General features: G+C 39.5%; 1 protein-coding gene across 2 annotated transcripts in view; it reads left to right on the top strand.

Moving 5' to 3' along the window:
• Nucleotides 1–6,496, top strand: part of tprg1 (tumor protein p63 regulated 1) — a 20,833-nt gene extending 14,337 nt beyond the window's left edge. For both annotated transcript variants that reach the window (XM_023404234.2, XM_023404235.2), the window contains exons 5-6: nucleotides 3,195–3,348; nucleotides 5,652–6,496. In XM_023404234.2, coding sequence (XP_023260002.1) covers nucleotides 3,195–3,348; nucleotides 5,652–5,846 — 349 coding nt within the window. In that variant the 3' untranslated portion in view covers nucleotides 5,847–6,496. The remainder of the gene's footprint in view (nucleotides 1–3,194; nucleotides 3,349–5,651) is intronic.
• The last annotated feature ends 11,364 nt before the right edge of the window (nucleotides 6,497–17,860 follow it).

The following is a 17,860-nucleotide window of genomic DNA, read 5'->3' as shown; positions in this document are numbered from 1 at the left end:
GCTTTTGTACCACGTTTTTTTTTTTTTTTTTTTTCCTTTCTCCATGCACAACATTTGTTCTGGAAGAGGCACAAAATGTTCAGCAGCAGCTTTGTCATTTTGAAAGTGCTTGTGTAAACAGGGCGAGATGATTGCATTATGATGCAGCCCCTCCCTAGGACAGTGACATATCAATAGCTGCACCAGTATTGTTTAGCCTCAGGTGTTTAATTCTGGTTGGCAGGAAGTGCTGTTGCACAAGGTTTGTGGTAAAAATGAGCACATCAGCATGACAGATCATTAAAGATCAGAACACTGTTGGGAAATCGCCTGCATCCTGATTTATTTATCTTACCATCTTTATCGTTACATTTTTTATGCAAATGCATCGGATTGAGGAGCCAAACCTGCCACTGCAGGTTTTTCCAAGCTACTGTTTTGAAGGGTTGATTCAGCAGTTGTTTACGTGCTTTGTTAAACAGGTGATGATCAAACAGCAAGGCATGGAAATGTAGCTGAAATTGCCTGAACTCCACCATGAAAGTTTTGTTAAACTCATCCTAAATTCACACAGAACAGAGGTTTTGATTGTAATCCAAACTACTCCTTTTATTTTTAATGGAAGACATCTTGATTTAGCATTAGGTCACACATTTTTTAGGTTGCACTGATGATTGAAGAAGGTCCCTGACCAAAAGCTTGTCCTCACACATTAATAATGAACACATCATTTTTATATAGTTAGTGAATCTTCAGCACAACAACCAACAAAAATGGTGAGCAAAGATCTTTGTATAGAAAGTTTAGGCCTGCAGCTAACATTTTTCATCGATTAGCCTGCCAGTTTATCTTTATTTATTAATCAAATCATTTTTTGGACAAAAGAAAACTCTGAAAAATAGCCTTCACTTTTGTTTTGTTTTGTTCAGTTATTTTATTTGTCCAGTATTTTTGCTTTATACCTGCAGAAGTAATGACATTCACATCGACCTCATATGTACTTTGTGTTTAATGCAAATTAGCAAATGTTGGCATTCTAACACGCTAAACTAAGATGGTAAACATCATACCTGCTCAGCATCAGCATGGTTGTATTGTACTTGTACGATCAGAACTGAGGTACCTGTTTATTTATTTATATGGTCCTGTTCATCAGAAGAAGCACTGAAGGAAAAGGTTTTGTTTTTGTATGTCATGAGGGGAAATAAAACTGACTAGAATACTCTGCACCTAAAACTTTTTTACATGGTTTATGTGATAGTTAGACGTGGTGTTGATATTTGTCTGATGTTTTCGCTGTCTATTTCTGTTTTCTCTGATACATTTGGTCTCAGGTCTGTTTGGATACTCTTGAGGAAGATTTCCCCTAAAAGGAAATGCAGATAAGGGTGTTTTGAACTCTCTGTGACCTTTTGAACAGTAATGAAGATACTCTGTTCCTCGCAGATATGACAGTCTTAAGAGGTATGAGAGACAGAATTGTAAAGATCTTCACAGCATGTAGATCAACACCAACATCATTTCAAAGATGAGATCTGCAAGTGTTTGGAGGTCTGTTTGCTCTCAGTCTTCTGAGGTTTCATTAGGCTGAGAAAAGATATGACCCCAGGGCATTTTCATTAAAACCCCACAGTATTTACTTTAAAATGAAAGAACAGCAGAAAGAAAAGGAATATGATGAACACACTGTAGATTACCTCTGAGCCTGGTAAACATGAGATTGCCCTGAGGACAGATTAGTGCCATTTTTTCATTTTTCTAACGTAGCACGGAGCCAACAGGCCTGGTAGTCCCCCTTCAGGGAAATAATGTGAACTGATGTTAATATCATGGAAAAAATATAATGATACATGAAGGGGTACTAACTTCATATCAGGAGGTATTTCTATCTGTGCACACAAGTGACATATACTATATACTGTATGGTACTTAAAAGTGATAATTACTGAAACTGTGAAATTGAGAAAGAAGGGTTTTTGGTTTTCAGGCTGGATGGCGCACTGCACAATGGATAGAAAAAATATAGTTCCTTTTATTTTGTGCTTTCTAGGCAAAAAATACAAGGGAAAAACATTAGAAACAACGTGTTCCTTCAGATTTCTAGTCCATTTGAACTCCTTTAAAAACATAAACTTGCCAGTTTTCACAAATGAGGAATTTGCTTTGGTGTTTTGGTGCATAACAATAAACAGAGTAAAGAGAAAAAATTGAAAGAAAGATTAAGTAGAGCAAGTACTGCAAGTCAGATGGAGTAAATATAAATAGAAAGATTTCACAATAAAAAGTTACAATAAAAATGTGAAGGTAATCAAGATAGTTATAAGGATTAAATGTAATGTGAATTAATATTGAAATAGATTTATTTACAGTTGAATACTTTTAAATACAGTTTATAGTTTAAAAGTGGCTTGACCCCACCGAATTGGAAGATTTCTTTGCGGCAATGGCAGCTGCAACTTTACTAAACTAGGCTAGTTACCATTTAGTGGGTGTAGCATGTTAGCTTCTCCAACAGGCTAACATCAACTGCACTTTGTGTGGCCTAATGTCAATCAGGTCGTATTTTTATTTGGTAGTTTAGCTTAGCATTTCTTTCACAACGCTAACACTACAGGGCAGAATATTTAGCTACTTTTCTATCTGACAGACGTTAATGCTACGCTACTAAGCTAGGCTAGTTACTTTTTAGTAGAGCTTGTTTAGGGTTTTGTTTTGTTTTTTGTAACCCCCATAATGAATCAATTTAACTACTATCTCAATTAGTTATGCCACAATAAACTAAAGTAACAAGATCTTAGTTAAATTAAATTAAATGAAAGTTTTTAAGCTAGTTTTCCCAGTTAGCTTTAACTTGTTAGCTCTTGCTTTGGCTGCAGTAAGGTTTTTTTTAGCTGTTATACTGCAGCTCCTTAGCTGCATTATTTCTTCTACACGATGGCTTGGATAAAAGCTATCGGCAAAAACAAGTACATGCCCCATAACTGTCACTTAAACAACCTATACGATGCGGCCTGAGTCAAACAAAACATCTATATTCAGCACTTTGTACATGATTCTCAGTGGTAAACAAATCATGAGCTTTTTTGTAGAAAGCGTCGAGTAATGTTGTTGATGTGATGACAGCATGAACTGAAGTTTGAGCACATGGTTGAGTCAAATGTGTCACTGTGAGTGGGAGACACTTTGTCATCTCCTCTGTGTCTTGATGTGTTTAGGAGAGAAGGGGAGGGGTTGCGAGTCTTCTGGGACCGGCTGAGAGAGCCCTCCTTCATCTCTAGGTGGAACCCCTTTGCCACTGACTTCCCTTTCATCACCTTCACCTACCACCCCGTGAGGAACATCAGTGACACATTCGCTACACTCTGTGACGTAAGTTCATCGTTCAGTTGATAACAGTATGGCGTTGTTTTTGCAAAAATAAAGTTAATAAAATTTCTCACTTATCTCCGGTGGTGTTGAGGCATGAAAAAGAGTTCTGGTTTTATTTGCAATTTTTTTTTTCTGCCACAAGCCCACTGCGATGAAGGTGAAGAGAATGAGTTTGATTTGTGGCCCCAGTTACTCAGAGTAATCCACACACCTCACTGTCAACAGCTTTCATTGGGAGAGCTTCCAGAGAAGGTTGGCACACGATTGACAGTCAGATATGTCAACAACAAAAGAAAATCTCTGGTTATAAAGATAAAAATTTGAGCCTTGAATTTGTCTGTTGAAATATTTGTAATGTGTTTTATGACTTGATTGATCCATGTGGAGGTGTGAGAGTTTTGGAGACCTTTACCTATCCTGTCACTTAAAAAAACACCAGTGTGATGAGATTCATTGTGTGGTCAGATGAGTCATCACAGAGGAAATGACTTACTGGAATTAGAGATCAGATATCATTCATGTTTAATCAATCATACTTGATGTCTAATGAAATACTCACAACAGAGACAAATCTGGATCCTAACACTGTGCAGATACCAGATAAATAATATAAATATATAAAAACCAGCACTCAATCCACTGTTTTAGGTTTAGATTCAGACTATTTGTCCTACAACAAATAACTCTCCTCTTCCTCTTGAGGAAAACACCAGTGTGTAAGTATGACGTGTTTCTAGACTTATACAGAAATTTCAACACAACGAAGGTGTTCATCAGCAGTTAAAACAGTTGACTCAGCATGACGAGGACAAAAGGATGGAGCAATCACATTCTCAGCAGTGTCATTTCAACAGACCCGCACATATTTGTTTCATTATATGTCAAACTTGTAAAATGTTTCTTGCTTTATACAGAGTAAGAGAGTGACTGCCATTATTATTACTTCACTTGTAAGATTTAAGCCATTAATGATCGTCCACAGTGTTGATCAGGTCGTCAGAAAACATTACACACTGCAGAATCTTCCTACTTCATTTCCAAACAAGCAAAAAAATGTATAATGAAAATGAAATTTATATTATGAATTATAATTTAAATATTTTGTGACTTGATTAGGGTTCTAGAAATGAGCATAAAACAGCTATCTGACATTAAAACTAGTAAAAACACTTGATGAACGCAGCCTTCTGGAACCTTCTGTAATTAGATCTAAAATTGCTAAAAATGGACTCTGTTTAAAAACAAACCCTTCATGCAGAAGCTGTGCTCTCTCTTTTGGCTGCCAGTGTTTTGGCGTATATCAGATTAGTTTAAGTAAATTATTGTTGAGGCGGCTCTCGGGTTGTTTTTGGGAGCTGTTAGGATGTGTCATGTTTAATCTCAGTGATAGATTCCTGATTAAATAAAGGTTTTTAAAAAGAGGAACTCGAAAACAAATTCAAGACATAGTAAAAGGTGCAGAAATGTTTTTAATTCAGCCCAATTTAGGAGTTAATAAGACATGGATTCATATGCTTCTTTACACACTCCTCTGTGCAGGTAGGAGCTGCCAGTGAAGTGACTGCTGCAACCACGAATTAAACCAGGTCTCTGTGGTAGCAGCTGTCAATCTTGGCCGTGTGCAACTGGTGTGGTTAACAGTAAACCGGAAACTATTCTATCATAAACAAGCTCCACCATCTTAAAATAGAGCTAACCCACCTTGTTTTAAGAACTGATCTCTCTTAGGTCCAGGTAGATTTCAAGTCTGAATAAATTTATGCCACTAAATAAACAGTTTACTGTGTACTGTAAATGCTTCTGTATAGAAGACTGTGCCTTTAACAAATCCAACAAAATGTTCACTTCAATGGAATCTGCAGACTCACTAGTGGTAGTGCTTAGAGCTAAATGCTAGCAAGCTGAGAATAACAAACTGTCGTTAAACAGTTCAACAGTTGAAATCATTTAACAGGTTCTGTTAGACTGTTAGCATACTAACATTTGCTAATTAACACTAAGTACAGCTGAGGGGGGCCTGATGATGGCACGAGATAGAAAAGTTAATGGATCACCAAAGTTTTTAATTCACCCTGGCGGGACATGAATGTGTGTGACCAAATTTGATGACAGTCCATCCAGATGTTGTTGAAACATTTCACTCAAAACAACACACCGCCCTAAAATAAGCTTTTGCAAGAGTTGAACTTCAGAGGACCTCGGATATGCTGCGTCCTAACCAAAGCAAGCTGCCAAGAGATGGCATACAGGAAATAAACTTTTTTTCTGACATATTTCTGATCATCCTGTCCTCTTGTCCACAGATCCAGAACTTCCGTGAGAAGCTCAAAGATGCAGCACAGAAAGTCCATGTCATGAAGCCAGTTCCTGGGAAGGCTAATGGCGTCCTGGTCCTGAATCAGCCGATCCACGTAGAGGCCTATGTGGGCCTCATGTCTTTCCTCGGGAACCAGAACAAACTGGGCTACAGCTTTGCTCGAGGAAACATTGGCTTCTAAACTCGTCAACATTAATATAAAACTTCTGTTGTTCAGATTATTTGCTGTAATTTATATGTCTCAGATTCATGTTCATAAGTTTGTTTACAGAGTTCATAATTCATGAAGGATTGACCAAAGGTTTTTCCATATTCAGGTCTGTTTTTGTTCCTCGTTGAAGCCTGGATTCCCAGGCTGAGGTGTATGAGGTTTAAACAACTGTGTGATCTCCCCCACTGCTTATTACCAGTGTGTGGTGTCTGAGTACTCAGAAATATCCACATTTCAACACCGCTCTTCACTGGATGACGGATCCCCTGCTGCTCTCAAGGAGCTTTGTACTTGCTCCTCAGTGATATGGTAATTCAACTCTTTCGCAATGGGACTCCTTTCTTCCTCCCCCAGTGTCTCTGTTAAAAGCTCATTCCCATGCCATTCACTCCCTTAGAGATTCACTGGAGCATGGGGGCACATTTGTCAGTTTATCATTTGTAGTGTATTTTTACAGTGCATACAGTGCTGGAATTTCCCCTTGATTTGTGTGTCTACTGTGTGGCTCTTCCTTGTTTAGTATCATCTGTTTGTTTTTTGAGCTTGTCACAGAAATGAAAATATAAAATTACATATTTTGTTTTTTCCCTTTTTACTGGTATAAAAATAGACTGTTTTTATGCAGATTCCTACGCTCTCTTTTTGTTCTGTGCACTTCATTTGTGACTCATCTTTTTACCTTTACCTTGTCCAAAACTGAAAAGAATTCATACTTGCTGAAATGTGAATGTAGAGGTGACCTTTGACCCCTCAGCAGTCCTGTTACTGCTGCAGAACAAGTAATAAAGTAATATTATCACACATTTAAAGTCATAGTATATCAGTCCTGGCTGATGTGGCGACACCTGTGGTCACTGGTGGTAACAGCAGGTGTGGATTGTTTGTATTAAGATCCCCATTAGCTTTTGCATTTCAGCAGTTATTCTTCCTGAGGTCTAAACAGTTTTTATGAATAATATAACCATACACATTCACACTACTCATCCCAGTTCACATAACACATAATAATGCACATAACAAAAACAGCTGACTTAATTCAAATAACGCAAAGAAAATGAGCAGTCTCCAACAGAATCTATCATCATCTAACAGATAATACTACAGCTAACACTCGCTGAGCAGCTACTTTGTCACCAGTCCAATCTTTTTAATATAAAGTAGACAGTATAAAGAAAAGACACCTGTAGCATACGGCTAACTCTCACAGCAGCCGGCAGTGAAGGGAATAACTGGAAGTCAGCATCATAGGGTTAGGAGTAAGGAGTTACAGAATATAAATACAAGTACATTGAATGGCTAATAAGTATGATCAAAAACTTTGATTTGGTTTGATTTAATGATGTTTGATGATAATATTTAAGCTTCAACAGTAAAATTGTTCACTAATAAAACACAGTCTTGGTTACGAATCACACATCTTTTCCTGAGTGACAGGAGTGAATGCAGACGAACTAAACCAGTATTTAGTCTCTTCAGGCAATCTCATCAGGAAACAAGGTTAAGTATGTCCCAAGAAGAGTTTCCCAGGAATACATGCAGCTGTTATTCCACATGGTAAAGTATATGGTTTAGTTCAGGACCTTTAGTATCATGTATCATAACCTTAGGGTTTGAAGGGGTTAACATGTTTCCTCCCAGAATGAGGACGTGTCTCTTATCCTGGATCAAGGACTCCTCTGGCCTGGAGCGAAGCACCTCATCCATATTTCTGCTTTGCAGGTTGTAAAAGACGTTCAGAAACAGGATTAACTGCTGGATAAATGAGCATTCATAAAGTTATGTTGCTGAGAACTTCAGCAGAGTCTCACACGTGGGTCACCTGGTGAAGAGGTGACTTTATTTAACGAATATCCAACTACGTGTATTTATTTTTGTTTGGTTTCCATGGATTACATTTCTGGCTGTAATCATTTATTCTTTAATTGTCATGACATCTTAGCTGCAGGTAAACTAGTTACCAAAAACATTGTGACAGTGAACACTTCAAAGACTTTCATTAGAAATAATGAAGGACTTCCTGATGTACTATTTGTGATTACACTGGTTGCTGTTCAGATGATGCGTTGTGCAAGTTCAGTCATGTTTAAACTTTAATGAGGCTCCAATCTTCGTTTTTCTCTTGTTTTCTGTCAGCCTTCATTTTGTAACCATTAAGAGCATCACTTCACTTGGCCGTTGTCTAGATGTGATGTGACTTGCTCTTAATGCCAGGCTGTAGGATAAATATGGGCCAGTGTGTGTGTGCAGATGTGCGTGCAGGAGGGACTGAATTAAAGCTCTGCTTTGCTCTCAAGAATGCATGCACACTCTGCACAGCACTCCAGACTGACTGCTGAGCTGAGACAGGACAGGTGCGCAGACCCCGGCAGTTTAATCTAAATAATTTATTAATAGACATAACCAACGAATTTGCAGTGACCTGAGTTTCAATCTAAGGACATACTGTATATGTTAGGTGTCATTTCACCACAATACAACAGTAGAAAATTTACTCTGTAAAACTTTAAGCTACTCCTTAAAACTGAGTTTTTCTGAGTCATGTTAAAGTGTATAAAGTGATAAACTTGTGTTTTTACATTAAATGGCATCGATTGTTTTTTTAACACAACATTGACATACTATCAGCTCATAAAGATGATTTGGTAAACATGTTAACAAATGATAATATATAATATTTCTGGCTGGCTCCATGCGTAGGCTCCGTGGTTATGCCATAAGCTACATGTTTCGGATGGCGGAGAGTTTGTTAAGTGAAGACAACATTAAGTAAGTTAAAGAAAATGTTCTGCAGTCTTCTTACTCAGCAAACCTTCTGCTCACCATGATCACTGCACAGAGTGACTGTACAGCGTTGGTCTCTTAGTAACCAGACAGTGAAATAATGTTATATATTACCTGGATGTCACTTCAGTTCAATAAATCAATGTAGCTCAAAGAATATTGATGCATTTACTGTGGCGTAGATAAAGCTCAATACAGTCTGATCATTTCCAGTCCATGTCACTAGTGTTGTGTAGGAGTTATGAATGGGTAAAATCCAACTCTCAATTATAAATCAACATCTACAGTATGACTCCTCATCACCTGCTAGCGTTGACTATAAATCCATCTGGACTTTGGAGTCATGTGCCTGGTCACCTGACCAAACTTTCCTTTCAGTTCTGGTTTGTACAGTGGCTCAGAAAGCTCGACACACTGCAACGTAAGAACACACATGCAAATAGACAAAACACAAATTCAGAAAACATCTTCATCAATTTGACAACACGTGCTGCAAATACTTAGACACAAAAAAGTGATTAGGGCCCGCCTAGGTAATTCACCTGGTTGAGCACGTACCATGAAGGCTTACTCCTGACCACAGCGGCCTGGGTTCAGGTCCGACCTGTGTGCCTTTGCTGCATATCATCCTCTCTTTCTCTCATATTAGATCATTCCGATGTGGGCAGGGGCATGGTGTCATTATTTAGTTAACCAATAATCAATAAAATAAATCAATTTTAAAATGCACTACTTTGGCTCTGGTGGAGCTGCCAGTCTCTGATCTGTAGTTTCCACTCTGATCTGGAGCAGTGTCCCGCCCACAGCACCATCTGATTGGTTAAACGTCACGAGTAACAGCCTATCACGTTGAAGGTCACTGTGTACACAGACGGTCACAGACGAGGGTAGCGCCGGTTAACAAGTGGAGCTGTGTGTCGAAGGTAAGACAGCAGACATCACTGAAGGTGTAATAAACATCACAATCCTCCACACTGAAGTTACAACAACACCACACTCTGATGAACAAGTTCGTCTGTTGGTTCAAGATACACCGAGCGAGAGAGAGAGAGAGAAGCTAGCGCTAGCTGCTAAGCTAAAGTAACTAGCATCCAAACTGCATGTAAACAAAGGCTGAATTAGTGAACGTCGCTAAAAGGTGCAAAGGGTGCAGGGTGCTGCAGCAGAACTAGTGCAAGTTTAAATGTACAGCAGGTAGTTAGTAACTGTGATGAAGAAAACAGCGACTGTGTTCAGACAGAGCAGCAATAAACTCCACAGACTGGAGATGAGACACTGCGCTGACGTCAACACGTCAGTACGTCAACGGTCATGAACTACTGTAGCTGAAATGACATTTTACTACAGTAGAAGTAAAATCACTGTAATATTAGATAAAAGTACAAAGTGAGTCAGTTAAAATGTCTCTGAGTAAATGTGTTAAGTTACATTTTAAGGGAAGGGGTAAAACATGTTATGGAGATAATAATAATAATATATGATAAAACGATTAAATTAAAGAGCATCTTTAGGCTTCCAGGTGTAACAGTGCACAGGTGAGAACAGCACTGAAATCAACCAATTAATTCCAGTCAGGCATTTTGCAGCCAGGGCATACAATTGACAATTACTAATATACACTCAGTTGGCAATTTATTAGAAACATCCAGCTAAAACTGTTGTAGTCTAATACAACTGTCCTGCAGTAAATCCTCCTCCATAATGTTCTGTTTTTATTAAAAAAGTAAGTTTTAGACAGTTGTTGATTTTGTATCATCATTTTTGAGGAATTATTATGTCTGCTGCTGACCAAAAAGTAGAGGAGGCTGATGAGGAACAGGTGCATGTCAGGGTTTTAAGTGAGGTTTTAAAATGATAGTGTGATTAAATATACACTATTATGGATTAATTGTAAATTACTAGCTTATATTTAATGTAACCATAGTCCACCTATTCTGATGTTAACTTGTAAGTAATTATAACACATTATAATTTCCTAAAGTTTGAATCTCTTTAGTCTCATCTGTTAGATGAGAGTGTGTTGCATTAATATACTATTTAACATCACATTTTGCTGGGAACTTGCAATACAGCACAGTTAGTGTATATCCCTGCTTTGTCAAAGAGAAGCACACAAGATAAATGACTTTCAAGCTAATAATTGCATTCCTTTCTGGAAAGGTAAGTGAGTCCCCCGGGCTAGATAATACAGCTTGTACTTCACTCCGATTATTTTCCACCAGTAGAACATCAAACTAATCAACTGGCAGTCTGCCGCTGTGGACTGACGTTAGTGCAAACTTTAAACAGGCACTGTCTGTTTGGTTTTGGCAGGCCCCGAGAGAGGTTAGATAATGTAGAGAAATATAAAGCACTGTATAGTCTTGTTGTTCAGTGTTAGATTGTTTAGTCTGAGCACGCTTGAAGCATGGTGTTTATGAAAACAGTATTAAATTAGCAATTAACAAATTAGCTAGTTAACATGAGACTTGTTGGAGGGATAGTAGTAGTTTTATTGGAGGTCAAGGTCCCATGAGGTCACAGAGGAAGTCTCCATGTCTAGCCTGACAGGTCCAAGTGCTTATTTTTGCTTGATTGTGATGTGGGATGATTTTTCCCGCTGCCCTGAAGTGGAATGTGATCAGGAAAGTGAGAGGCTTAAAAACTGCCCATCAATGCCTGTGACCCTGGATGGCCCCGGCTAACAACCAGAGCTGCCTGGGATGCTTGGGGCAAGTAACATAAGACAAATTCTGCGAGACACTCTTGCAATCCTGGTGTGGCACGCAGTCTTCTCATCTCTCTGAAATACCTTCAAAGCCCTCATAGATATGCCAGCTTGGATACCAGGCTTCTTTTCACAGGTCATGCAACCTCAAGTCACCATTTTCATTTCTCTGACATCCGTGTTGCTTGTTTGTTTGGTAAACATGTTACACCTGTCAGAGGAATGCTGGTTGCTAACGGGCCAAGTCCAACAGCATTTATTATGTTCTGTGGCACTTTCCCCTTCTTCTCACCTCTCTCGTTCTTCCATCTGTTGCCCTCGCAGCAGCGAACACAGTAAGTGTGAAGGAGTGAATGTGCGAGGAAATGCGTGCGTGTGTTTGTTCACGCATGTACTGTATGCGGATGTGTTGGCATGCACGCGCAACACAGAGGCTACTGGGTTGTTGTCTGGATTGTTGTCTTGTAATGGAGCTAGAGACGCTGTTTTTATTTATCCCTCCCCCAGCTGTCACTGTTGTGTCTGGAGCGAGTTCGCTGAACTCAGGGCTATGGGACACTTGGAGATCTGTCAACTCCACTAACCCTCCCAACTATGCAGAATGTTACAGCCCAGAACACACCCTGGATTCTTGTGATGGACAACAAAAGCTGAGAGGGACATTCAAGAAATGTGCAACCGTTATCTGACTCTTCTTCCTATGTGTTAGTGTGAACAGAGCGGCAATAAATATTATTCCTTAAGAATTATTTTAATTTTCTATGTGTTCAGTGTAGGTGGAATCATGTGACGTCTCATAAGGGGAAACAGTAATGGCTCGAGTGCTTTTCTTTTTTCTTTTTTTTTATCAAAACTTTACACAATGTGGGAACTTTAATATATTTACCAAAATGTCAAACTAGTCTTTTAAAATCTCTTTAAGAAGATATTAACACTAACACTAATGTTTTATATGATATGTGATTACGCTTTAAAACTGCTGGGAGGACAAGTTTGACAGCTCATTTACGAGCAGCTTATGTTTAGTCCATAGGGGTGACTGCTGGTGTAAGTCGATCAGTGTTTACAGAAACTACTCATCGGAAACTGATCAAACATTTGAGAAAAGAAGATGTTTTATTCTTGTTTAAATGATAAATAAAAGTTCTGAATGTTGCCAATGGTCCATATAAAGCAAAGTAATAATGTTAAACATAAATGCTGAGTGTTCAGTCTTATTATTACTTGAATAAACCCTGCCGGTGTGTACCAGTATGATTATGTTATAGATGTCTAGTGAAAGTGTGCTGACTGAGCTGCAGGTCCAGTCTGTACATGCAGCCTGTGCAACTGAAGAAAATCACCACACTGGCATGTATTCAACTTCAGACGAGCGCTGTTCACTGGCTGCATGTTGACTGCGTTCTCTGCCGTATATCGCGTGTCAGCCAGTATATGAGAGCGAGTCTGTGTTGCCAGTCAGTCAGTCATCCAGCTCCTTGTTTTAGGATGCCCCCATTAGACGCTGGGCAGACGGTCAGCAGTGCTGAGACTAAGCACTGATGACAAGCTGCTGGAAAGGCTGCAGTGGAGGAGAATGAGCAGAGTCTGCATGGGGACCGGCCTGGGCCTCAGACACGTACACACACACACACACTAAACCCACATTCATTTTAAAATCCCTATACACATACACATCATAGTTGTCTGCAATCGGATGCCCATGGTAATATTTTATTGCTGTAGTGGAAAACACTGAGTTTGATTTATGTTGTTGTGGTTTACATTAGTTTGTCTTTAGCCTAATGTTGAATTCCCTTTTGTTGTGTTTTGAGTTTAGCTTTTAACATTCACCTTCTTGCCAACAGGGGGAAACAGCTGTCTGCCTTCTCCTACACAGACAAGAGTAAGCAGCCACAGGAAATGCACTATTCCTGCACATGTGTTCAGTATGTGGTAAGTGTTAAACGCTGCAAACGGCCTAATCGGTGTTGTTTTGTTTTGTTATGGCTTTGGCTGCCTCAGCAGTGGCGTGGTTTCATATCATAAGGTTAATCATGTGCTGTGAGCTTTGGTAATTTTATCAAGAATTAAACCTGAGACCTTTCAGATGAGTTTATGTTTTACAGACTTAGCATCCCGCACTCCCACACCAGATCCACTGGTGGGACCAAGCTTTGCTCAGACCACAGACCTTTATTTTGAAGTGATGGTGGAAGTTCAAAACTTTCCAAACACGTCAGATTTTTCAGAAAACTTGTATGAAAGCAAAAGACATCTAGAATATTTCCATTTGACTGAATCGTGCATGAAAACACAATGTCACCTATTGGGAACATATAGCTTTAATGCTCATATGAAACTGTCATATAGTGAGAACACTGTTGTTTTTTTAATCTTAATTTGAGTTTGAGGGGCAATTTAAAGGTATTTTCTATGCTGAAATACGATGGCTTGTGTAAAATCACAGTATTATAAAAAAAAAACTTTGTTTGTTTGTGTGTTTGTTTGCTGAATATATTTGGGTTTTAAACTACTGGTCAGACAAAACAAACAATATGATGACAACACTTTGGGCCCTGGGAAATGTTCATTATTTTATGACATTTTATCTATTTTTATTGACTGCATATTAACTGATAATCAAAAATAATTGATAGTTGCAACCCTATAAAACATATGGTTATATTATAAAATGTGATGCATTGCTATAGATTAAAAATACCGAAAGCTTTTTAAAGTAGTTAAGATTAACCACATCTCGAGCAGTTTTAACATTAAAGTGCTCATATGTTAATACATCAGTAATAATAAAACACAGACTGGGGCTATTCTGCACAGTGAGTACTTTTATTTTGAATAGTTTAAGTACAATTTGTTAGTAATACTTGTGTACTTTTACTTATGTAAAATTTTAGACTCTTCTAATTGAGTGTTTTTCTAGAGTGGAAATGCTACTTTAAAAACTTCATCCAAGACCGTCATATTTAAAGGCTTTTACACGACTCATTTTTTGTCATTTTTCACTCTGCCTCAAATTAAAAAAAAAAAAAAACATGCCCAAACTGTGTATTTGTATCAGTGTGAAAACACATGAGCCATATGTCAACATAGTGTTATTATCCTTTAAGAATGTTAATCACACTGGTCTGAGCACTGGCCATTTCTGCCTCAAGGGCCTGTTTCCTCAGCAAGTGGTGCAGTTTATGAGTGAGGTTAAGATGTCAGTCTCAGCCCTGGTTAAAGACAGCCCTCCTTTAACCGTCCCCCAGCCTGACCTCCAGCACAGGAGGGAAGAATGTGATGGCTTGACGCTAAGTGAGTGCCCCAGCTCTCCCTTCCCTCTGACCCCCTCCGCCCAGCCACAGCAGCAGCAGCAGCCCCTGGGCTGCTTGTGTCAGCCACTGTGTCCCCAGCAACCTCCTCACAGTTTGCAAATACAGTACGTCCTTGATATGGCTGGCATGTCGTACGCAGATGTCCCAGTGGTGGGAGATAAATTTGAGAGCAAGGAGATGTCAGGCTGGCGACAGCTGTGGGCTACAATTTCACCAGATGTCTGCCGTTGCTAACCTTCAGTAGACATGAGCTGGGCACCCCCTGGACGTACTTTACATGCACAGTAAATATTTTCTCAACACGAAGCTCATAGGAGGCGCAAACCAGAATTCATTTGTCACGGCTCACATGGCCGAAGCCTTCAGGGGGCATGGTTTATAAGATCTGGAGACACGTACTGATGAGATGCAGCCTGTGTTTTACATAAAGAGAATCACAGCTGGAGCTGTGACAGACACTCAGCGAGGGAAATAGCAGTATGCCTACGTGCTCTCAGTGCTGATTGGATGATCCTGGAGATGGAGTTCCTGCTGAAAAGGAATTTTGAAGATTTTTGTTGTCCTTTGTTCCCGATCCTGCTGGTGGCACTGTGATGCCTTCTTATATGTCAGACAACCAGTGGAAGAAGTAGCAACACCACAGTGCGGAAATACTTTGCTACACGTAAAAGTCATGCATTTAAAATTTTACTACAAGCACGACAACATACTTAAAGCAGCTATAACTGATAGTATTACAATAACAATGTGTCAAGTGACAGTGTAAAGATTTATCACCTGAATCTGCAGCTCGTCTTTCTCGAGTTTCGAAGTGAGTTTTTAGTGAAAAAGCTCTAAAAACCTACAGTACGCGACCTGCTCAGCACCAAACTGCAGACAGCCAAAGTTGGCAACTAGCTGGAGAACACAGCGGAGCATTTAGCAGCTACAGCGCCTGATATTTCCCTCATTAGTTGGTCAAGACCAAAAACAGAGCTGAAAGAGAGGGAATATTGTACCTGCGGTCGGCAACAGAATGCTACCGTTTGCTAACAATTTGTTATATTAACTTCAAAGGGGATGATGTCAGTGTTGCATTCACAGCTTGTTTGTACTTTACATTTAGTACAAGTAATTTACTGTAATTACTAATGCAATGTACTGTCACATTAATATTGCAGCTAATGTGGAGCTAAATTTAGTTAGTTTAAATACTGCTGGGTTATTTAATCTATAACAATACATCAAAATTTATTAGTTGATTTTATTTTGTATTAATAATCTGAATCTGCATTAAACTCAATTAGTAAAGCTTTAAACTTTCTCACAGAAACATCTCATGTTACGCTATAGGGCGCATCATGAGTGATGTTACCTGGGGTCGTCAGGTGTTGCAGGTCTTTCAAACATCAGACCGCAGACAGCAGTGACGGGTGTGATGACGTGTGTGGACAGAGTTTACATTTCAGCAGTCTTCAGTCGGCCACGACGTGCCACCAATGCGGCTGTGGCATTTCCGTTTGTGCCACGGTGTACACGGTTCTGACTCTGGCACAGAGTGCAGATTCGTCACAGACGCTCCCTGGTCCCGTCAGCATGATTTGAACCAAGCCAGAATTGACTTAAATTACATTTATGCGCTTCCTGGCATTGCTGAAATCTATTCAACCCCTTTTAAAATTGTTTTGATAAGTGGGATAGTGTGGTGTTTTGAAAGGCCTCACATGGTGAAAGATAAGCTTCTTTTCTTTGTGTGATGGTTCCCTCTGACTAATACTGACAGAAGCAGGAGAGGTGTGATGACGCCTCCATGAGTGTGTGTGTGTGTGTGTGTGTGTGTGTGTGTGTGTGTGTACGTGCGGCATTCTATGGCCGTGCCTTCACAGAATCACCTTACAGTAAGTTTGGCACTTGAACTATTTGTCCAAGTTCACCCCACGGTTGAGCTCTCCTATCCTTCGCTATCAGCACAGTCCACCTGAGGGTGTTGGAGCAGCTTGTGTGTGTGTGAGTGTGTGACAGAGAGAGAGAGAGTGTGTGTGTGTGTGTGTGTGTGTGTGTGTGTGTGTGTGTGTGTGTGTGTGTGTGTGTGTATGCAACCGAGCATGGTTACTTGGCTGTGTCAGGATGGGGTGGGGCTGAAGAAGCTGTAGATTACATGGAAAAGCTGGCTGAATGATGACATATTCATCACATTTTCCACTCTTCCACTTTTTTTCGCAAACAAAACCGGGGGGAATATTGGATGTTAAAACCCAACAATGCATATCATGCAACACACACACACAAAAAAAAAAAATCAGTGGACATTTGTTTAAGCTTACCTTCACCATGATGTGTTTGCTTTAAGAGTGAAAGTTCAGAGGTTTGTCATCAGGAGGTTTTTCTCAGCCTGAGCGAGAGTGGCATGCATCTTTCGGGATCACTTATCTTAGCTGTATATGAGTGTCTGTCAGGATTACACATATTTCAGATGGTTTATGTGCCTTATGTAAAAGTAACAGGCTGTACTCTAGGAGCTGGGTGAGGAGAGACTGTGGTGCACAGGAGCTGAATGGGATTCACAGGCCCCTGAGGCTCAACAAACCTGTCCTGCAACCTTCTCAGCCAGCCCGCTGTAGTCTTAAGAACAGATTTGTTTTTCAGACCTGTTATTTTCCTGCTTGGTTAATACTGACTTCTTGTATTACAAAGCAAAAGCAAACACAGAAGGTAACTACAGTATATCCCATGCAGGCATAGCAACACACTTAAAGCTTAGTACTCTTCCTTCACCTCATACACATTGATCGGTTGTGCTTTTTGTGACTTAGTGTAATTTGTGATTATTATTTTTGGCAAAATGTGATTACATACATGTGTCACGTTTACCCTTCTCTGTTCTGTCCGTCTCTGTGGTTTGAAGAAGAAGAGCACTAAGCTTGACATTTGTTGCTGTTGCTACATGACATACAGCAGCATTTAGCTTTTTTTCTTTCTTTCTTTTTACTGCTCTGTCTCAGCGTCTATAAGCAAATAAAATCACTGATTCATCAACTGGCTTCCAATGCCTTTAATTATGGGACTTTATGAGTCACCCTCCCACAGAGTCAAGGTAACTCCAGTTGTATATTCTGCTCAATTGGATGGTTAGGAATAACACTGTCAGCTCAGCCGGCATCCACATTATGTATTATACTTGATTAAAAGCTTATCAAAAA

This window comes from Seriola lalandi, unplaced genomic scaffold (genome assembly GCF_002814215.2).
Source record: "Seriola lalandi dorsalis isolate HSWRI2012SDOR001 ecotype SW California unplaced genomic scaffold, Sedor1 jcf7180002054235, whole genome shotgun sequence".
NCBI classification, from domain to species: Eukaryota; Metazoa; Chordata; class Actinopteri; order Carangiformes; family Carangidae; genus Seriola; species Seriola lalandi.
The sequence above is the reverse complement of the archived record's forward strand: the minus strand, read 5'-3'. Positions and strand labels throughout refer to the sequence as shown.